Source organism: Papilio machaon, chromosome 21 (genome assembly GCF_912999745.1).
Source record: "Papilio machaon chromosome 21, ilPapMach1.1, whole genome shotgun sequence".
In the NCBI taxonomy this organism is placed as follows: domain Eukaryota; kingdom Metazoa; phylum Arthropoda; class Insecta; order Lepidoptera; family Papilionidae; genus Papilio; species Papilio machaon.
The window spans coordinates 4,757,855-4,782,498 of NC_060006.1; the positions used below are offsets into that span (position 1 = coordinate 4,757,855).

The following is a 24,644-nucleotide window of genomic DNA, read 5'->3' on the forward strand; positions in this document are numbered from 1 at the left end:
AAAATGAAATGTAAAACTCTTTGATTTTGATAAAATACATCAGTTTATCAATGTCTTGAGGAATACGATAATAAAAATTATTTAAGGTTGCAATTCTCGTATTATCTTTATATAAACTTATGCGTTAATTGATATCCATGTTATCGAAGTCTCCCAGCGACCATTTCAATTTGCCCGTGTTCGATTCTCAATTTACATATATTACAATGCAAAGCGTGAACCGGCCAGCTGTGGGTCGTATTATTGCTATTGTTGCTACATTAAATATACATTTTATACACCAATTGTTTTACTTTGCACACTTTAGTGACTTCAATTGTTTCCACCTACCATTCTGACGAAAATTTATAATCCAACAAATATATTTGTAAAAATTTACTTAGCTGTTTGTAAAAAAAATATTTGATTATGAGTATATTAAGGATAGAAAATATGTATTATGAGGACGCAGTTGCTAAAGATTTTACCGGATCAGGACATAATCTACTCAGAGTTCAATCCCCGCAAAATATACCAATGTGTATTTATTTATACAACATTAATTTACAACATAAACTAGTATTTGCTTGTGAATTTTTCCGTTAGGAATAAAATAAATATAGCCTATATCACTTGGAGATAGTTAAGCTTCCCAACAGTTAGTGAATTTTTCTAATCGGTTCAGTAATTTCAAAGCCTATTCAATGCTGACAAACAATAAAATCTTCCCTCTTTATAACATAAGTATAGATTCAAAGATATGTGTGAAATAAGCCGACCCGCACCGGACTAGCGTGGTTGACTAAATCTTGAGGCCTGGTTACCCATAGCGTTAGCTTCGAACCTCTTAATGGGAACATTATATGAACTAAAGCTATGCTTACTTTAAGCAACATTTATAAGACAACTTAATATTTAAAATGAATTGCCAGCCACTCTTAATTGTTTATATGTTACTAAGGCAGTCTATTGGTGTATATTTCTCTTACAAAAACTCTTAGTAACAATTAAAGAATGTGGACGTTAGCCAGATATATTTGAAAATTAATAAAACTTGAAAAAATCAAGATATTACTTCGAGAAAATTTATAATTTTAAATATTTGACTGTCTGCAAATCCGGGTAATCACCGAAACGGCTTCGCCGATTTTGACGGGACTTTTACTGTAAGGTAGCTTATGTATGTGGGAGTAACTTAGGCTAGTTCTTTTAGTTTTTCGCTGATGAAGCAGCGGGCATTAGTTTAAAATATAACTATATACTGTAACATATTGGACTGAGCAAAAGAGCATTTAAGCTAAATTGCATCCCAGACGGAGCTGTTACAACGCCTTTGAATGAAGACGAAGTGCGCAATAAATAGAGTAAACAATTTTCATCAAGTTTTCACTCCAAATGATTAAATAAAGTGGGACAATGTTAAAATTTTTAACATCAAAACTATTAGGAGTTAAACATAAAGACAAGATATTTTTTATTTATCAAAAATAAAAAATAAAAATGTAAGCTATAACGGCGAGACATTCAACAATCGTATAAATTCACGGCTAAAAGTATCAGTCATGATTACGAGTCACTAAAGAATACCCTTAGGATAGACTTAAGTTACTATTTACTGCCTCTGAATTAGTATGCTATTAATTTCTGTGTAAAAATAGTGAATATAACTTCAATATTAAATATTACAAAATCAGTTACAAGGCACGCCCATTAAAATGGGGATGAAAATTCAATTTCGCTCAAGTACACGTTCGTATTGCATCGAAAATTAAAAACCGATCGGAAGATTAATTAAAATTTCCACTAAAAGTCAGGGGAACGTGATGTTGCAGTCATAATCGAGTTTATAACACGTTTTACGCCTATAAAGTTAAAATTACAAACAATTTATAGCGGCAAAATATATAGACAAAACATATACCTATATTATGCCGCAACTTTGGTATTTACAAATTAATATATGTATAAGACAAATGAAACGTACTGTCGATTAGGTGACGTGGATTCAACTTGAAAAAATAAAACTAGTTGTTTATTTACCACTAATTGTTTCCTTCGACTTTGTCCGTGTGAAATTCCATAATCCGTTACTTTGGATTTCATTCCCTTTTTTAGAGTTTAAAGACGTTGTTATTTTTTCAAGTAATACTGCTGAAAGAATAACGTTGATTCATACAAAGTTACCCCCTATTTTAGACTTTTCAACGATGAATTTCGTTAAATCCTTCCTTAGTGCACGCTCACGTAATAACAAAAATCTATGTGCAAAATTTCAAGTCTCCACGCCGAGTAGTATGGGTTGTGCGTTGATATGTCAGTCACCAATTTATTATTTTATAATAATAATACCTAGACATAAAATCTAGAAACTCGACGTCACTCCGGCGAAAAATACGAAACCACGACGCCTCGCTCGTCAAGATCATGTTCAGTCGTTCCGGCTTCAGTTGATCACAATGGAACCTAGATACAAACATACTTATATACACGTGAAAAAAAATCCCTTCTGAGTCAGTCGGGTAAATAGACGATTCTGTATTATTCTTTTGTTTTGTTAAACACAGGAGCATTATGTTAGCTTCCTAATTAGTGTCGAATATCGAATAACAAGCTGTCATAATTAATAATTAAGCAAATATGTATATTGTTTTAACAAGTTTTTGAGCTACTTGTATTGTGGGTTAAATTAAATTTGATTAGGAAATAAAAATCCTCGTTTGTATGTGTCAATATTACGGCTGACAATTTTCACAAGCTTTAAAGGGATGTGTAAAACAGTCCCCTTCTGATATTAACAAGCGTTCCGCATTTTAAATGTAGGCGAAGCGCTAAAACAAGGATTGCAATTACGTTTTCATTTGGGTCTGTGGTATTCTCAAAATATGCGGTCCCCCACAATTTGCTCGAATACGTATGTTTAGAATTAAACTGATTTATGTTTAGTCTGGCTGCAGCAGTTTTATATCCTTTAAAAATGTATTGCCAAAGTAGATATAGTTTTATAACATATTTGTATCCAGAACAGAAGTTGTGAAACTAGTATATGAGCCAAGCGTTTATTTGTCTACGAAATTTAAAACAATAGATACTAATGAGTTTAGAACTAGGTTAAAAGTAAAGAAAATATAGCGACTGAATATATTTAAATGTACATCATTTTAAAAAATAACTCACGAGTCAAATAAAATTTATATTTCTGATTCTCATTTTATTATATTACAATGTATTTATGAGTATATATTTTAACGTTCCTTCATTCAATATACGTGACTAACCTTGGTTACAACTTTGTGTTGACAATTTATAATCCATCAAAATTCAAGGTATTTTAAATCATGGTAATCACAGCAAGTCCGGGACAGCAGTTATGGGATAGTTTACTTCTTTCTTCGATAAAGATTATCTTCCCTCCACTACATGACAAACTAGTAGCCATAAAATTAGTAAAATTACTACCGTTGCAAGCACGACCAACACCTGGTTTAGATTTACACAAACTTCCTGTGAATTGTGAACGTTTTTCTTTGAAGTCTTCTGTTTAAAAATTTTACTCATGATTATGATAAATTTTTCATTTTGATTATTGTATCTGTTTATTTAATATATTAGACTTTATTTTTAATTTTCTTCATGTTTTCATGTCATTTGTGAATTGTCATTGGTAAAATGATAGACAAAAGTCAATCATAGACTAAACACAACTTTTTATTTTTTTTATTACAAACGCTGGCTGTTTATTAAAAAAGAGAAAATTATTATAAAGTTTTTAAATAACATTCTAAATATGTTTTTTTTTTCAGTTTGCATAACATTATAATGTAAAAACTATGAATAATATGTTAAAACTACTAAACTAAACTATATACTTATACCAAACTAAAAATAAAACTAGATTATGTAAAAAATCGACCCCAAGTCGCTGCGCTCGCAGGGTAAGGTGCCCAAGAGACTGGCGGCATTTCCCCGTTGAATGGCCAGGCTCAAGCTTTGTCCGAAATGCGCGCCAGCCCTTGGATCCCCTGAGACGTCTATAAGGCGTACGGAAATCTCCCAAGGTCCCAAGGTCTCCACGGCAAAAGGCACAAATATATACGGCTCTCCCAAAGCTGCATAAAATAAATATGTTAACAATAAAATGTACACTCTTATAGGGGTAGGCAGAGATAAGCCATTTTTGTTAAGCATGCTTCAGGACCATCGCGACTCTCCTGTATCAACGCTTACTGATTCTGAATAAAATGAATCAATAGTTTTGTTTCTTCATCAGCACAAATGCTAATTATGATTTATGAAATGGAAGAAATATTTTTAAGTTATTTTTTTTTAATTAATAAGAATTTGTGAAATCCAACATTGATTTTTTTTTTAATGTTGGCTATTGTAAAATGTCTATGTAGAGAAATTGTAGATTTTTAGATTTTACCATTCGCAGCCATTACTGTCATTGAAAAAAAAAAAAACAGTATCTCGTAGTTTACACCTGGTCGGTACAAATGAAATTACCATGACAAAATAACTGAATTAAAAAAAAAAAAAAAACGCGCGGCAAATCTCCTGCGCTGAATTGGTAATGCACTTAATTAAGTTACAAGGGAAAAAACAAATATGCAAATTGAGTACCCGAATATATTGTGAACAGGGAATGTATGAGTTTATTAGCAATAAGGAATAGAATGTTTTAAAAAAATGTTCTATTTTATTCAGTTCATGTAAGGTTTTTAGGGATACGAATTTTTATAACTTCATGAATTTTTTGAATTTTGTGATGGTAAGGTTTAATAGCATTGTTTGAAGTATTTTGAAACAAACCTTACTAATATTATAAATGCGAATATTTAAATGGATGGATGGAAGAATGTTTGAAGGTATTTCCGGAACGGCTCTACGGATCTCGATGAAATTTGGCACAAATGTTGAACATCGTCTGGAAGGACATATAGGCTTATTGAGTTTTTTTTTTATAAATAAATCAAAATAAAACAAATAATATTAAAAAATATAAAATTATTAATAACAAAAACAACTTATTTTTTCCATATTTGTTTTTTTTTATAAATAAATATAAATAAAACAAATAATATTAAATAATATAAAATTATTAATAACAAAAACAACTTATTTTTTCCTTATTTGTTTAAAGCTAGTGGACCGTTTCAAAATTTCACACGTCAAGCATTTGAAACTTCCAATTTTCCTTTCCTGCAAGAAAACATTTAAAAAGTTTTAAAAGGCGATTTAAAAAACCAAGCTAAAGAAAATAAATAGTGTTTTTTTTTAATGGCGTTACAACTTTTTCACATCTTCAAGTAATTGCTGCGGCTTTCTCGTGGAATTCCATTGCCGTCACACTTGTATTGATTGTCTGAGTTTAGTAAAAGAGAAAAAAATGACACGAATAGTTCGACGAGGATTTTGTGGCAGTCGGAAGATATGTGAACTGACAATGTCATTTTTACAGCGTCGTATATTAAACAGTCAAGGAGCGGCAGCTGCACGGGTTAATTTTGCCATTTTATTTTTTTGAATGATGTTAAGATGTGCAAGTTAATTTTCTAATGTGTCTCGATCTATCAATTTAAGTAGTAAGAAATTACTACCCAAACTCAGATCATAAGTTGCCAACCAATTGCTTGGAGTTGCAACAGGGAGGAATTTCGGTAGATATTAGAAAATTTTTGCTCACTGGTAACTCCTTAAAACTTGTAGGCGCCTCCTATTAATGTCAAATTGCCATAAGATCCTTGTCGGACTATATTAATACAAGTGTCGCGGCAGAATTCTAAGGTATAAACAGTTAAGGATATGTGACTCGACGGTCATAAGTCAAATAAAATTATAACAGCCCACTAGCGCCCCCCCAGTCACCGTCAAAAAAGTGATGTCGATGGGCGAACTTCCTATTTCTGATTCCTAAAACTACATAATAAATATGTACATATAAGGTAACTATTTATACAGTATATATTATATACACATACTTACTAAACCATCACCATGTGTGTACAAATATGATTGGAACTGGAATCATTTGAAAACACATACGATTGTGCAGTTATTGTACAGCTTACTATACGACGCAACTTTCTTAATATGAACCCAATAGTAAAATACAAGCTCCATAGTTAATGAACTAACAATATATTGTAGTTTTCTTTTTATATAGTTCTTAGTAAATATAACCCATAAAGTTTATATTTTAAAGTAAAATTACCCTTTTTCATAATGTAGTAAAAAATAATGCATATTTACTATTAAAAAAATGTAAGTGAATAAAACACATATTTGCCAAAGCATTTTATTTCTACATTGTTATTCTACAACAATTCCCAAACTAATTATTATGCACTGTCGACATATACTTATCAATTAACCAGTCGTTGAGCTTATTCTAAAACCAACCAAAGTACAAGGTGTTAAATCACAAATTCCAATGCCAAACATTTCTTATGAAGACAGCGCATATTTAATATCTACATAATTATTCATTAACCATATCCACGTTATCTACATAAACGAAATGACGTCGTAAAGGAAAAGTTACCGTTTCCACTGCAAAAATTTGTACAGAAACATGTTTTCGTCCTACTCATTCTACTTCATTAAACAGTATTGACAATATGTTTTCCTGTTTGTTTAGCTAATGAAAACTTAAGGATATAATACGGTTAAAATGGAAAACTTGACAACATTGAAATATATCAGACATCACCTTAAAGGTATACGGTATTTTTTTAGTATTAGAAATAGTAATATTCAGGAATATTTATTAAACATTTAGATTGAAACACACAACTATTTGTCTAAATAAATGAGTTAAAAACTGCTGGAATATGTTAATTACGTAGAAAAATATTCATAAATATGCTTATGTAAACCTATATGGCAAAATAAGTAAACCTAAAAATTAGGCAAGATTAAATTTAATTAGACCACCGTTGAAATAAAATATTTTATGGCCTTAGTTATTTCCTATTTTTAAAAATTAATTACTCAAAATCTGCAGTAAAAAAGAAAAATAACTCCATTTACTTAATATAAATCTTTTATAGCAATAAGTTTGGCTTGTTTTATAACAAATTCCTGATAAATCTAAACCTAAGTTTAAGAACCCTCATAGTCTTCCAAGTAGAAAAAACTTAAAAATAGTAGGAAAAAAGCACAGCCTGTAATTGTAACATATTTACTACATATTTCTTACACTTTTAACACACAAAATATATTTTATCTTTGGTATTAAAAAGTGAAATAGGTCATGCAATAGAGATAGTCCAAGCACGCGTCTAAACATTTATAACAGTTACTAAAGCGTTGCGGGAAAAGGAAAAATATTCATATAATTTAAATCCCTTAAACATTTTTTTTTTTCATCAATTCACCGGTCCACGGATGGTACAATTTACCAGCTTATTTGATTATAAATATTTGTAAAACATAATAGTACAAATTTCTTATAGTAGTATTTAAATTATAATAATCATTATAAACCATGACATACATAATGTAGTCATGTAATATTGACTTGAAGGTTTGAATTGTAAACTTTGAACGTTTCGCGTGAGATTTACGATAGTGTTAATAAAAAATGGCTTTGAATTAAAATTTTGAATGTAATCTTACTAATATTATAAATGTGTATATTTAGATGGATGGATGGATAGATATTTGAAAGTATCACCGGAACGGCTTAACGGATGTTGATGAAATTTGGCACAGACGTAGAATATATTCTGGAAGAACACATTACTTATTACTTTTTTTTTTTTAATTCTATATATATAATAAAAATGTTTAAAGGAATCAAATTAAAACCGGAAATAAAATGCGGAAATTCTGTAGAACGAAATAATAACAACAGAAATTAAAGGACGTCCAGTTGACGTATTATTACAGTATGCAAAATATTTCCGGCCGTTCAAATGTATATACAAGTATTATGTAGAGGTATATGTAAAAAATTGTATACATATTTAATACACATTTATTAGTGCCACAAAAATGATCTCTCATCAACTTTGTCTATTAGACAGCTCCTACACAAAAAAATTGTTTAGAAGTGCCATTTCAATGAACTTTAGACATAAAAGTAAGATTAGATTCCATTTTAAAGATATAAATATAAAAATGTTTTTACTTGAGCTCTAAAAGTGTGTATGAATGAAGTATTCAGTGATAGTATTTGATAATGTCGATGTACATACATGTAATCGTTTTAAGTTTTTCACATGAATAAATGCAGACAAGGTCAGATAGAGATCATATTTTGCTAATAACACTGTATACGGTTAGTGAATAGAATTATTTTTGTTTATACTTCTTCAACGCTTTTCTTCGACTGTTTTCCATAGATCGAGTAACGAGCCAGATCGCGAAGGGACCCGTGAGCGAGTAAATGGCGTTTAGTGTCTTCACGAACAAAGCGTGTGGTAAATATCCAGTGGTTCTGCTTGTCGTCCCCACCAGTCTGATTGCGGAACGGACAAATTGTTTAGCGGTTGGTGCAAAGAAAGAGCTACGACGAATGCCGGACATATTCGAGCAGACGAAACCGGGCAACACGCATTGAACAATGATACCATGTTTGCTATACTCCATATTTATACCCTCGGTGAACTTGTCAACGTAAGCCTGCAAGGGAATAACATAATTTTACTATTTGTTACTACTTACGTTGGAGAACACAGAGGCCCTTCGCATCCTTTAAGGGCTGTAAACAACGATAAACATGAAACTAAAAGAGAAGACATTGAAGATGAAAGAAATGCATCACAGAAAGCATTTACAACAAGAGACCATCCTATAATTCTTACCTCAAATGAATTTGGTCATCATTAGCCATTCCAGTCATGTAATCAAATAGACAAAGAAATGGTAGTTTTATACTTTGAAGCATAAAACAGGTATTTTCTTCATCACACGATTCAATATATCAATGAAAATACATAAACAGGGCCAGTTCAAATATTACTGTAATCTAGTTTGGCTATTAAGTTAATAAAGCTAGTGGTCTAAAGAGTTCTACCATCTGAATTTTTATACTGTGGCCACTTAAACCAAAAGCATCAAAGAATCTTAATATCAACACTTCGAAGACCAATTTTCAGTCGTCACTCACAACAGATAAACTATTTTCATGATCTTGGTCATTGTGATGAGATATTTGTGAAAAGCATGTTATAAAGGTTACAGGAATATGATGCAGAGTACCTTCGGCTGAAACCTATCTTAGCTTACGAGTAGTCCATTAATTATGTGATGTTTTTAGCAACTTTTGACATCTATACCCCGTCTGGTTATGTTTGTTTCTTACCTTAGAAGCAGCGTAAACTGTGAGCAGGGGACTCGGTATCATGGATGATGCGGAACCGATGTTAACGATCACACCCTTTCCTCGCTTCTTCATCCCCGGCATTACGATACTGGTCATACGTGTCACCGGCAGGCAGTTGGTCTTCAGTATGTTATCCACTGTTTTATTCCTGGTGGATATAAAAATAATTATGATGATTGAAAACCAAATCTTAGTGTCATGAATTGTATGAAACATCGAGAATTAATTGTTTGATTATTTAGAACCGTCTACTTTTAAAAGATCTCTATAGTTGGGTTGTACGACATTCTTTGTAATGTATTTTAAAATAAAAAAAAAATCCATGTATTAATACTTGACTGATTTCAAACAAAAGAACTTCAAGTGTTCAACCGTATTTAATTAGACGTTGATAAGCAAATGTCACGGCTAAAGAACTATGACCCTAAAGTACTGTTCAAACAGTAAGTACGGTAAGTAAGTCCTATCTTAATTAGAGTCTATCCGTCTCCCAGTAGTCTCGTAATGCCGAGATGATAGCTATTTTAATTAATATAATCAACTATACCTAGCATTTGTAATGTAACCCAAGTAATGACCCTATATCGTTGGATCCCTGCTTTTATTACTAATGTTTTACTGTGAGATTATACTGTTAGCATACAAAAATATATTTGTATTTTTTTTGCTTTATAAAATTGTATTCGTAGCTTAAGGTGACTCGTGTCTTTCGGAACTCAACTAAGTATTTATTATCACCGATAATACAATACTATACTACAATGGCCGTCGTACGGCTGGGCGCGGTTGGGCGCAGACCCCCTAGAGCAGAAAGGGTTCCACATATCTGCGAATTACAGAATTATATGAACCTGTCAACACCTCCCCCCAGACATGGTAAAAAAGATGGTGATGTAAAATATCGCCCAGAACCAATATTTAACTAACCGTTAAATTAAAACAGTAACTGTCTAGTATTATGTTGAAGTGCAAGGAAACACACGAGCCCGAACAAATGAGTAAAGAAACGTAATATTTAAAATACTTAGGTACATTCTTTTAAATGCATATTTCTATAATAATTCTCACTGAATACAATTTAAAGAGAAAATTTCGCTCCTACATGTAAAATGCAATACACCTATTTGAAAATTATTTGTTATTTGACGTTTAAAGATAAAGTAAAGAGTATAGATTGCAGGTAAGGCGCTGGTAATATCGGAAGGGAAGCGCCACAAATAACGCTCGCTCAATAAGGCGACGATAGCGCGAATAATATTTCAATTCACCAACACTTATAAGGTGGAAATACTCCACCTGGCTTTGAAAATATTTTCTCTAAAATTTTCTACGTCAGCGTAACTTTCAGGTGCAAGAGGATAGTGTCGAGTATTAACGAACTGTTATTACAACGCTATTTGAGTGCTATTTCCTACAGCACCGCTTCCATTTGTTCTATCGACGGTGTATTTTTTTTTAAATTTAAGAAAAAGATTAATGTGTGAAGAATTGGGGATATACAAGAAACATTGAAGTACGAAGAAATATATAAAATTAAAATAATGATTGCAGACAGAATACAACAACTATTAGTATTTGAAAGTTTCATCCCTTGCCATCAAGCGATATATAGTAATAACTGATTTATTGGAATAGTAAAGTGAAATAGAAAAAGTGAAGCCACCTTCATAAATGAAAGGAGACGTCTGATTTTTGTTGCTAAAGCCCGCAGATAGCCGCGAAAGCGAATCCGATCCAAAGCGATACACGAGATGAAAACGAAGGGAAAATTGATCTCAGAGTTTTCTCCACGGTAGTTTCCAGTTCGCGTTGTAAGCTTAGCTGGTATCTTCGCTTTTCAGTCCTACTTCCAAATGGTGAATTCTAAACGATAGCAAAGGGATGTGTACGCGATGCATCTGCAACCTTCTTACTTATTGGATATATATGGGTAACGGCCACTTCACTAGCGATATCAGATGACCACTTACTCCTTCGGTACCATGTCCTTTAAAAATATATCAAAATGTTGTTCGCTTTTATTTGTATTCGCTTTCGCGTTGTGCTAAAGACGTAAATTTGAATGAGTTATTTGCTCACCGATCGGGTATTTCGAGGAAAAATTCCGGGTAAGTGTAGGACACGCCCACATTGTTAACCAGAGTACCAATCTCGAGATCCGCAAGCTCTTTTTCAATTTTGTTATAGATTTCGTCGCCCTCGGTGAAATCAGCTTGTATGATCTTTGTTGTTACGCCGTATTTAGCTGCGAGGAGTAAAAAATACATTCAAATATACCAACAAAATTAAGAAAATCTTCACATATTCCAGTATAAAAAAAAAGTTCAGGACATCTTAAACCCTTAGGTTTCGGGGTTACGGTCAATAATGGTACACAATTTCAGTCTTCCACCACGATACATACACGGTACGAATATTCGTTTTAAAATAAACTAACAAGTTGTTGGCACTGATCGTGTTGAGTTATTAAAAAATTAAAAGTCTAAAAGATCAAAATAATTAGTACATATTTACCCAGTTCGTCGGCAGTCATCTCTAGTTTTTCCATGGAACGGCTGATCAGCACGATGTCGCAGCCGCGGCTTGCCAGCTAAAACAAACACGTGCTTTCACCATGAGTTTCCACTGCTCAAACGCATGTATGGACACCTAATATCATTAGTATAATTCTGATTAACAAAAAACATGTTTTTACATGTGTTTTGTCAGTGAAAACTCACGTATAACTTTAATAAAGTTATCATTCATCACCTTATTTTACAGCTGCTACTCTAAGATTACGAAATCAATAAGAAACACAACAAAGTAGGGACTATCATGCTAACAATATTTGAATGGAAGGGAACGATGGATGAATTCTTAGTAATCATACATTTTTAAGTATTTATATGTATGTCTAAGGTTATTACTACGATAACTAAGGGTGTCCATTAGTGTAAATTAAGTATAAAACGTCTCTGTGTGCTGGAGTAACTACTAGGTATTAAAAACACTTTATATATGAATATTAAAGCAAAATGGTAAATGCTCTCGTAATGTGTAAGCGGCATTTCAAAAATCGCCACATCATGCTTCCATTAAACGAACAAACAAATCTAAATACAAATTGTATTCATATTTGCTGAGACGGTACATACCGCTGTTTACATTATAGGTCGATCAATATTTGTTACAGCATATTTAACAAGGAGCAAAGGTGTATTGGTTTAATAATATTTATACAGCATTTATAAGCAAATAGTATTTTATTTATTAATGCAAAGACAACATAGGATAATACGAATTATATTAAAGTTAAACCTATTTTCCTGTAAATTACTGATTTTAGTAATGCTAAATGACAGTACTCAATGCGGAGGAAGTCTCAGATCAGTCACAGATCTCTATTTGGCGCGGTAATGACACAACTCTCGCGTTTCTTTTTACAACATCTTTTGAAACAACATACATGCACGTTGATTCCGGGTTCTCTTACCAATCCGGTAGTAATTACGAAGTAACAGCCCGAGCCGAGGCTCCTAAGGGAGCCCTCGAGCCTACTCTTAAACGAGGTTTAGGCTAAGCGCCATCTGCGCCCGGCCACCTCAAGCCCGGTGAAACTGTAAATGCCTCCTCAAGGCAAACAGTGACTACTCAGTCACAAAAAAAAAAAAAAAAACGGGTGCTCTTAATACCACCCTTCATGAGTATTTCATCGCTCTGGACGGTATAAGTCTGTCTGGGACAGCCTCGACAGACCCTGAGGCTCACTTTCGCGCCATAAATTTCCTTTGTTAATCTCCTTTCATTCACCCTTTCAACATGTCCAACTAACATACCTTTTTCAACTCTACTAAAAACATCCTCCTCTAAATATTATATTTAATAAGTAAGTTGCGGTGGGCACGTATCTCAAACGCTTTGAATATTTATGAAACCTGTGTCAGTTAAAAGGTCCCTTGATGATATTCCCGCTCTCAAAGGAAAATCTCAAAGGACTTTCGCTCAGCTATTCTATAATTACTTTTCAGATGAAGTGCAAATATAATTTCTTGGACGGTGCCGTTTTATATTTTTTCGAGTGTACAAGTTGATGAGTCTAGTCATATACGATTGGTGTAAAGGTAAATAACATTTTTTTATTAAAAAAGAAAAAAGAATTTTAGGATGTATTCCAATATTTTTACAAGATATTTTGGATAATGGGGGATGTTGAAAATTGCTTTAGTTAGTATTTTTACGTGATTTTATGAGTACTATTTTTTTAGTAAAATATTTTTATTTTTTTGTATGAATTTGGACCGAAATTGAGTATTTCGTTATATTAGATTTATATCTGCAATTCAAGCACCCATTATACAAATAGTATGTGAATATGTACATTGAAAAGCCACGCATAATTATTGAATAAACATCCTTGAATATATAATAACCTATAAAGGTAGGAAATAAGCTTACATACGAAATTCTAATTAAACATTATGTAAAAAATATTAAAAAAAACTTGCTGACGTTTAAAGAATATCATTAATTTCCATATTACATTAACGTAATTATTATAAAAAAAACATGTCTTTATGCACTGGCAACATAAACCAAAGATTAATTATAATACTAGCTTTTTCCAGATACTACGACTGAGCAGAATTAAAAATAAAGCATAAAATCTATCTCATACTCGATAAGATACCTTCTAACAAACATCCATGCATCCATCCATACGAACATTCAGTTTTATAATATTAATGAGATTATTTCTATTATATATCACGTGAGTTCGTAATTATAGTCATAACCCTCTTCTTAATGTCACCTTTCACGCAATCCAGGGATCACTTGCTAGCCGTACACCTACCAGTGTACCCCTTCTACATTCATCTTTAAAATTCTCCTTGTCAAATGTAATTAGACCCTTCACATAATAAACACCATGTTAACACTGTTATACTTTATTGTTAAAATATAAGAAATTAATTACATACCTCATGAGCGTATTGCTTTCCAATACCATCAGTACATCCGGTAACCACTGAAACAAATGATCTAGTTAATATAAAAACTCATACTTTAAATACATATGTAAATCTTTATCTAAATATATAATCTTTAAATCATACTTATTAACTTGTGGAATATAATAAATACATAATTTTAAATTTTGCAATCGACAGAGGAGGAGACGAACATAAAGAGACTATTTCCACTTCCTTAGCTTCTCCTCCTCCTTTCTTTGGAAGATGGGAAGGGAAAGAGGACCAAAATTTTTGCCTCTGGCAATCTTTATTTATATTATTGAAAAACGTATTATCCGCTACCACTTGGGTTCTAATTCTATAGAGTAGATGGTGTTCTGTGCGTCCCTAACACATTGACAGATTCTGATGAAGCTCTAATTAGCTGTTGAGATTTTTTGTACCTTAAAAATATTTCGACGGTGAAACTTCTACTCTGTTATTGTCTTTTTTTCAATTTTATTAAATTAATTAGTACTGTATACTTATTTTTTTTTAATTACGCTGCTTTATTACTTTATCGAGTAAATATATTTTGTAATGCTTCATATTACTGCTGATATCGTTAATAACAAGGTATTTGTGGTCAAAGATCACTAACGTGTAGATTGTGCGTCAAAAGTAATTAAATATTACCTTATTTGTATTTTTTCCTCTGCAGCGTAATTAATCACGTAGGTATTATATTTTTATAAACATTGTTTCTTTATGCACTTACAGAGGTCATATTGAATTATAATTATACTAAGTATGGCTCGCGTTTCCGTCCGCGCTGCATTAAAAAAAAAAAAAACGTAATAAGTAACCTATGTGTTCTTCCAGACTATGTTCTATATCTGTGCCACATTGCATCAAGATCCGTTGAGCTGTCCGGAGATACCTTCAAACAAATATCCATCCATCTAAACTTTCGGATTTATAATATAAGTATGAAGTAAGATAATTGAAGTTACAATACGCAGTGGAATTTGTTAATGGGTACTCGTATTTAGTTATTAAAGCTTGCTACACACCTTAAGTTTTAACTACACAGTTTTAATTGCACAGTCCAACTGTACAGTTAAATCCTACATGTGTATACAACGTTTGAACTATCAGTTGGATTGTACAGAGGGAATTGCACGAAAATTTGCGACAAAGTCTTCGCAACGACAACGAAAAAAATTGTCAAAATTTGTATGAGTTATGTCGTTTTACTTTACGTCCGATGTACAATATTTTTTGTATCATTAGGTGCCAAACGAGCAAACGGCCATCTGAAAACGCCTAAAAAGCGAAGCGACCGCTGCCCATAGACATCCGCAATTGCAGATGCGTTGTCTACCTTTAATCGACAGATTTAATACAGTTTCGGCTACAAACCTACGTTGTGTAGCGGGCTTTACTTTACTCCATCCCTTTGAAGAAATTCCAACGAAAAATAAATAGCACATTATGAAAGGTAAAATTATTCAAAATATAGTGAAGATCCAAAATTTAATGAAATTCCTTACATAGTCGAGACGCTTTGCAGTATTTACTTAAGATCAAAGCAAGTAATTTACTGGAGTTTTAATGGCTCTGAGAGGCACGTGAAAATGCGAAGCGAACAATTCTAAGGGTGTTGACACATTAAGCTGACACGTGAATGGTCTATTTCAGGATATTATTACGTCATTTGAGAAATATACGGCTTTTTAAAATACATTTTTAAGATTTAATGTCGGCACATCATTAAAATGGTTTTAATGAACAAATATAAAGGACCATAATTTCATTCTACAACATATATACACACATATTCTACACATATTTTGCAGCAAAGTGAAAATACATCGAAACTACCTTTGGAAATGTATTTTTGGACGCCAATTATTAAAATAAGGTTATTCCAACTATTTATATATTTGAGTTAGTATCCCTAAATGAAATCGCGGAATACAACTAGATTTAAAACACATACTACGATTTATGGATTATTAGTAACGTTACAAACAAGAGGTAAATTTCTGAAGCACGTGCTTGATACATCGTTCAGGGAACACTCAAAGGGGAGTTTAGAAACACGTCGATAACCCGGGTGCAAGTAAGGTAAAAGTCAAAGTAAGGCAAACCCCTCGGGATAAACTAGAGCTTCATTTCCTCGTTGCCAACTGTTAACGAGTTTGGAAGCTGAACGATGATTGGTGCGACTGCAAGAATACTGCAACGAGAAAACTCGTATGTAAGTTTACCACACGTGGAAACTTTTCATTTGAAATAGTAATGTTTTTTATGAGCATACATTTTAACAATGCTATACTTTATATGTAGGTTATCCAACTAAGTCAAAAAACAATGCTTTCACTACGTAATGTAACTTGAGGTAAAATTTCACACTTTTCTATAACTAAAAAAAATACAGTCGAATTGATAACCTCCTTCTTTTTGAAGTCGGCTAAAAAATTGCTAATATTTTCCTTCATTCTTGAGAATCGTTTTTTTCACAATCGTCGACTATTTTATAAGCACTATGGATATCATCTTACTAATATTATAAATGCGAATGTTTGGATTTGTATGTATGTAGAACGGCTCATCAGATCTCAATAAAATTTGTCATGTAGAACATAGACTGTAAGAACACGTAGGCTACTAATTAAGTTTCATATTAGAATTTCACGCGGACGTAGTTATCGGCCCAAACGAAGCAAAACAATCATTTTTAATTCATTTCCAATAGTACCGAAGCGCGTCACTAGATCCCAGTGATCACATTTAAATCCATACATAAAATTCACAAAGCCATCAATTTATTTTTTTATCAAACGTGACAGGACATTTATATTGCAAATTTTAATTTTACTAAATATCTGTAAAAATTTTGTATATCATGTAGCACTTCATACCAAAAATTGACTTCAAGTTCATAATGGGTAACTTAACATGAGTTAAATCATTATTTCCTACATCGATTAAGTCATGATTTTTTTATGAAAAAAAAAAATATATCATAATACAACATAATAACCTTGAAACCTACCACGAACTGGGAACCTAGCACGAAAATTTACGAGAAAGTATTCGTAACGTCATCGAAAAAATTTAAATTTCTATATAAAACACTAATACAAATTTGTATACGTAAATGTATTTTGCATAAATATTTCTTATATATTTAATTATTATTATTATTAAACATATAACACATATTCAAGTCATATATACTTTTTCGTAAATCTTAACAGGATATAACCGTACCCATATATGTATTAACTACGCAATACTTATGTATGCAGTCGATCAAACAAATAGACAATTCAAATATTTTATTTTTCTGATTCAATCGACAAGTGCAATAAATATTTTAGCACATGCCTTTTACAAAGTGCAAATAAAATTATTTACTAAATTTGTACTTATTGACTCCTCCTGAGGTCAACGACCATTTCCAAATGTTGATGTAACTTGATCTAAGTCGAGTTTCATAATATGACTAGAATCTGAGACATAAATTTTAAGTGCAAATATAAAAAGTGAAAAATAAAATCCAGTTTTTTTAATTTTTGTCTGTCTGTTGTCCGTAATGTCGCCTTTGTTCAATCTCCAAAAAAGCTGTTTTTAGCCTATGTGGGTAAGAGTTTAGGCTACTTTTTCACTAGGAAAAGCGGTGCTTCAGAAAGTCTCACGATTTCTACTTTGTCACAATTTGAAAAATCTTACTAACATTATAAATGCTAATTTGGATGGATGGATGGATGGATCGATGTTTGAAGTTATCTCCAGAACGGCTCAACGGATCTCGATTAAATTTGGCATAGATTTAGATCATAGTCTGGAAGAACACATAGGCAATATTATGTTTTTCTTTAATTTCGCGCGGACGGAGTCGAGGGCGACAGCTAGTATAATTAAAGTAAAGTATAGATTAAAAAACATTTGAATTGTTTAACATTTTGGAAATAAATTGAAACTAATATGCCGAAGTTCAAATATGAAAGAGTAATTGTTACTTAGAAAAGTGTAAAGCAAAACTGTCAACTTTGTGGAATGGTATAGGACTATCTTCGCTCGCCCTGATTACCTGCTGATGAAGACGCGGCAATCGCTAGTTAAAAAAGGCCACTAACATAATGTCGACTATGATGGGAATTTGTTATTAATAGTATCAAACTAACTGTCGCCCGCGACCCTGTCTGCGCTGCGTTAGAAAAAGAAACGTTATAAGTAGCCTATGTCTTCTTCCAGACTATGTTCGACAACCGTGTCAAATTTCATTAAGATCCGTTGAGCCGTTATGAAGATACCTTCAAACAAACATCCATCCATCTATCCATATAAACATTAGTAAGATATGGAATTTGTTTTTTTTTTACTAGTTAACATTTCGAATTGACTCGAATTGAATCAAAATAAATTTAATAAAACTAAAGAAAAGCGATTAATAATAGTTTCCGTAAATTCTACACGTGTTTAACTTCCGTATGAAATGTACAAGGAATTACGGCCTTGTATTTACTTGGCTGTAGACCAGTTTTCCTTGAACTTGGCTGTGTGAAGGTGAAAGTTACGTTGTCATGAAGTACCGTTAATGGTCAACACGGCTAACTTATCAACGCAAAGTATACTATGACACTTTGTAATAAGGTATAATTTTAACGTCCATTCAATCATCTGAAGGCCTAGCACGAATATTTACGCACGCCTTCGTAACATAATCGACAAAATATGTCATAACTTGTATGAGATTTGTTAATGGGTAGAGGCGCTGTACTAATTTTAATACTAACTTTGTCGACTGTGTCTTTGACGTTACGAAAAGGTTTTCACGAATATTCGTGCTAGGCCCACTGTTGTGAATGTTAATGAAAAATACGATACATCCGATGTTTTTGACATCGATACCACCCAATTTGTTACAAAATGAATGAATCATTATAATGATTACAAATATTAGTGTTAACAATGATAACTATGTCGGTTAATAGGTCTTGGTAAAAGTGTTGTTTCCATTAACATTAAAAAATGTTGAAACAGGCTTTTTTTCTACATAGGTAACTATAGCCGGTATTGTGTACATATTAATGTCAACGACCGAAAAAAAAAATTAGGTCACATTTTTTTTTACTGATGACAAATATTACTGACATCAAAATAATATTGATTGTCACTTATAGGAAACAATGTTTTAAAAATGTTTTTGTATTATTAGAAAACCTTGAAACCGAGAATAAATCATAGATAAAATTTATTGATTATTGATAAAACATACTAACTATTAATTTAATCGGTTAGATAAAGTTAAGCTAAGTTACGACCAAACCAATTGAGTTAAAGTAGCGGTGTTACGAATTTCTAAAACATACAAGCCTAATCAGGCAAAGAGTTAGTCAGTCTACAGTCAGTCAATGTAGACTACCTAACTAACCTAACTCTTTGACTAAAAAGAATCGGACTAGGCAAAGAGCTATCGATGTACTAAATACATTCTACCCCTTTTTGCGAAGTTTACCTCAAACATGACAAACACTTTTGTAAAATTGAAACAACTTTTTACTCTTACTCTTAGTCTCTGACAACTTACTCAAGAATGTATATACATGTACAAAACAAGCACACAAGCGAGCAGGTTTAGAACTTATTGTTCTTTTTTTTGCAGAGGGGAATATGCCTAATAATATGACTACTCCGAGATAAAATGCAATTCGAATAACTGCAAAGAAATGCAGTAGAATTTATTGGCCAAAGCGTTTATTTGCTACCCAAATAAATATAATATTTTTTGATGCTCGCAATGAGGTCACTTGTTAGAAAAATAAACGTGTTAATTACTAAAGGTCTTTTAGTGACAGTCAATACAATATTGACCAAATACACACCAATATCAAAAAATACTTTAAAACATTCGACTTTAAACATTGAATTAATTTAATAACCTTGTAAAAACGTAATACATTAATTATCATTTTTTTACCTTCCGTGTTATTAAAGATCTTACGAACTTGTAATTAATGTGCGCAACAAATACCTACACAACTCGATTACTGTATTTATGCCTTAAATGCCACATTATAAAAAAAAAAAATTACTCAAAGATGAAGACAAATAAAGTAATTAATTTAGTACACAAGGAACAATTTTTTAATACGACCTTTTTCCCGCTACTTTCTCTTCGCAGAAAAAGACTCCATTACAGACATTAATCTATATCTGTGCCAAATTTAATCCAAATCTGTTTAGCCATTTTGAAGTAATCGGATTAAATACAGGATGTTTTCCAGTAAGACTATTTTTCCCGCGGATTAAGGCACAGGCGGCAGTATGTTTAGTATACAGCAACATAGACATTATCCAGGCTAATATAAACAACATCGTCATATTACGAGGTGAACTGCTACTCCACATTTCCGGTAAACAACTTTAATACTTATATCGTAAAGTGTAAATGCAGCCTTGTGACAACCCGATGTAGGAAGAAATAAAAAAATAATCAAAACAACGCAGTTTTTATTATATTAAATGCTATATGCTAATTAAAAAAAATACGCATTAAATATGTTGCAATCTTTTTAAACAACACAAATTAAAAAGTTAGTCATTGATATAGTACATTTGTTTTTATAAAATGCTTTTTGTATTAGTTTTAAGGTTTTATGGAAAGCAAAATAAAATTCTTTCTTTTTTGGTCACGAATGTGACCAGCTGGTAATTCTTGTACGTAATTTAGAATTACGACTACATTAACTTTTTTAATTGGTTAATGACATCATTATAAAGAATTTATTCACTAACGTTGAATAGTTTAACATTCATAATTATTTCCATACATAATTTAAATGGAAACAGGCAAAAAAAAAATATTTTACGTTTGTTATAATGAATTGCCTCGTTGAATTTTAAACTAATCAATTTTACAATTGGGCAGTGACTATATTTATGATCTTAATTGGATTCAACACAAGCGACCCGAAACAATTATTAAGAATCTTTTTTTTGTGTTTTTTAAATTAAAAAAAATCCCATTATAAGCAACAATACAATCGATTAACTTGAATTTGTGTATTTTACCTATAGTACCTAGGAAATTAATTGTTTCATATTTTATACGATCCAAACAATGTAAGGTTTTAGTGCTTTTGAATATCGTCTGAACAACTAGTTTTACTACATTATATATTAAGTGTACCGAGATTTACATTTCAAAAAAGGAAAACAACTGTTCTTTGTTATTTCTATATTTTGCAGTGATTGTACCTAAGTTATCAAGCACTTTTTGCGTAAGTCAAGTATCAAGTAACAACAAAAAGAGCAATGGCGACATCTAACTAACTTAATAGAATAGGCAACATAACTTACGATGAACTAACTGCATATGTAACTATATTCTTTGTTAAATCAGCATTAATGCAACCTTACTCTATAAGCGCTACATTTTATTCAACTTCATCATATCAAAAGAATCGCTAATTAAAGATTTACATCTGCAAAAGTGGAACTCTCTACAGCCCCTAGATATTTCATTTTACTTATATGCTTTTCAATTCAGCAAATATAAATGTGTCTTTTAATACAAAATAATCAAGTGAATTACAGCGTAGAAAAAAGTAAAAAATAATGAGAATGTAGGAAAGAAAGCTTTTATTAATTTCTATTTCTATGTTGCATTTCATTTGTTTTTTTACGAAAACAAAAATATATTTACTTAATTATTTATTTCATAAATGATTTCTTAGAACAAGGTAATGCATATATTTGTAATAATTACTTCTAATAAATAATTAAATATTATTATACAATGATTTAAACTTGAATAAAAACAGGTCGATATAGAAAAATACGCTTTTTAATTAAAAACGTATATTATCGTAGAGCGTGCTATCTTACTAATATTATAAATGCAAAAGTTTAATTGGATGGAAGGATGTTTTTTTAAGGTATCTCCGGATCGGCTCAACGGATCTTGATGAATTTGATCGCATAGATGTAGATCATAGTCTGGAAGAACACATAGGCTATTTATTAAGTCTTTTTTAAATCCGCGCGGACGGAGTCGCGGGCGATAACTAGTATGTAATAAGTGTTGATATTGGTTAATAATGTTAGTACATAACTCGGTTGATTTTTGCGTTTGACACTTGATCTTATCTAGGTTATCATTCCATAAAGCAACTTCACCTTCACAACAACAGGTTCACGTGAATTGATAATCTTTTTTTTTTTCAAAATATATTTATATATTTAACAAGGTATTAACTATAAAAAATTAGACCTCGTAGGTATCTTATCAATCTTATCTGTAACCTGTTCTAGAACTATTAAATTCACATGTTTGAGGATCCCATAGAATGGAGCGAAACCATACGAGAGATGTCAAAGATGAGATGCCGCAATACTCAGGATAGTTATTCAATGGATTTGAATCCTAATTAGTTGGTATGTCTGTACCTACTATTCTACACGATGGAAGGGATTCTGCTACGTCACCAGAAAGCTGTCAATATATTACGATTATAATGTTTGCCCTAGAATATACATAAATTTATTTCATCAAAAACATTTGCTCTTAAATCAATCGCAAGATAATCAGAAAATATGAACGCAAGCAAAGTCGAATCTATTTGATAAAAAACATTGCATAATTCCAAAACTATTTTGGAAACTAACTACTGGTTAGATTTTTTCAAAATTAACATTTACTATGAAAATATGAAACATGCATTGTAGGTTGTAGCCGCCATTTGCAACAGGTGTTGCTTAGTTGGTTTAGAAAATCGAGATCTTCTATTAAGACAAGGCAAACGGCATTAGAGTATAATTCTCGAGAATTCATAGCGTTTACCACCAATAAATCTAATAAATTTATTGGTATACATTTAAAACAAACGATATGCCTATCAAACATAATTCCGTGAATTTACACTGCCGAAACACCTGTACAAAAGCATATTATCCCTCTCATTTCTCTTTGGAAAACGGAGAGAGCAACAGGTTTAGTCCAGGCGTTTCCAAAGCGGTAAGGTCAAGGTCAAACTGTCTGAAAAATCAATAATGCACTGGAAATTTCTGCAAGGCGCAACAGCAGCGTTCCTAGATATTTTTTCACATTATTTATTCGTAAATGAAAAAACCAAAATGAAGTAGAATAGATACAACACATATAAATACAAATACTTTCCCAAATTAATAAAAATAAATATGTATGAAGACAGAATAACAGATGCGAACTACAAATTGTAGTAATCAATATAAAATGGACACCAAATCAATACAATTTGAAAACGATAAATAACTTTCAACCCTTACTTGGTTAGGATTATATTTAAATTAAAATATAAATATATTACTCACCTGCCCATTGTCCCTTTGATGGGAAATCCACTTGCTTCATCGGTGGGCCCAGATAACACAAATAAATTAATTGGAATATACGATTAAGCACGAACAATATTAACGATGCTATAAAAGCTATTCCGCACATTTCTAATAATGTATATTCCTTCGGCATTTTTAATGTTATTTAATTAGATGAACGTAAGAGAGAAAATATTTATGGAGGTGAGCGATGAGGTTATGAAGAATAGTGAAAATCACGGAGAGACGTTTGACATAGTTCGCGCATGCGCACAACGAACTGTACGGAAGAAAGTTGACGCATGTACTGAGGAACGATCGCCGAACGCGTACGATCTCACGCGATGACGTCCGATCCGTGCGTTGTTCCCGTTACGAAAGAGACGATTTCATTCAATAATGGGAAGTCTCGCTCGCACAGTATTGATAAGCGAGCACCCACGTGGCTATATTTAGAACTTGTTGCCAATAAAATATCGAATAAAATATGATAGTACTGCATTATAAATTATTTAAAAAATATGCATTAGGAACCTAGAATTAATTAAAAAAAAACCGGGAGTTATTGTTTTCTTTTTAATCGGTCGTTAGCAAGAATAATTGCGTTTTTAACTTTCTGCATTCCCCTATGGTAGTAGGCACTTTGTCACCTTATCACATACTTCATAACAACCTCATTCCCGTAAGATAATTTTACTCTCGGCTTTCCAGCCAAGTCTACTTTCACTTTGTACGCTTGGGTTGACCAAGAATCATGTTGGTAGTAGGATTTACAGCTTTACCTTTTAACTGTTGGGGATATCATATTTTCTTTGTCTTTTTTCTTTATAAAATAACTAGCTTTTACCCGCGACTCCGTCCGCGCGGAATAAAAAATAGAAAACGGGGTAACAATTATCCTATGTCCTTTTCCTGGTTCTAAGCTACCTGCCCACCAATTTTCAGTCAAATCGATTCAGCCGTTCTTGAGTTATAAAATAAATAGTGTAACTAACACGACTTTCTTTTATATATATAGATTTACCACGCCCTAACCT

At 32.0% G+C, this 24,644-nt stretch overlaps 1 protein-coding gene across 1 annotated transcript; it reads right to left on the reverse strand.

Moving 5' to 3' along the window:
- Positions 1–5,098: 5,098 nt before the first annotated feature.
- Positions 5,099–23,945, reverse strand: LOC106714614 (very-long-chain 3-oxoacyl-CoA reductase). Its single transcript, XM_045683096.1, has 7 exons — positions 23,605–23,945; positions 14,269–14,315; positions 11,822–11,897; positions 11,387–11,552; positions 9,287–9,455; positions 8,291–8,604; positions 5,099–5,178 (listed from the first exon to the last, which is right to left on the reverse strand). The coding sequence occupies exons 1-7, from the start codon at positions 23,759–23,761 to the stop codon at positions 5,148–5,150; spliced, it is 960 nt and encodes a 319-aa protein (XP_045539052.1). The 5' UTR covers positions 23,762–23,945; the 3' UTR covers positions 5,099–5,147.
- Positions 23,946–24,644: the final 699 nt, after the last annotated feature.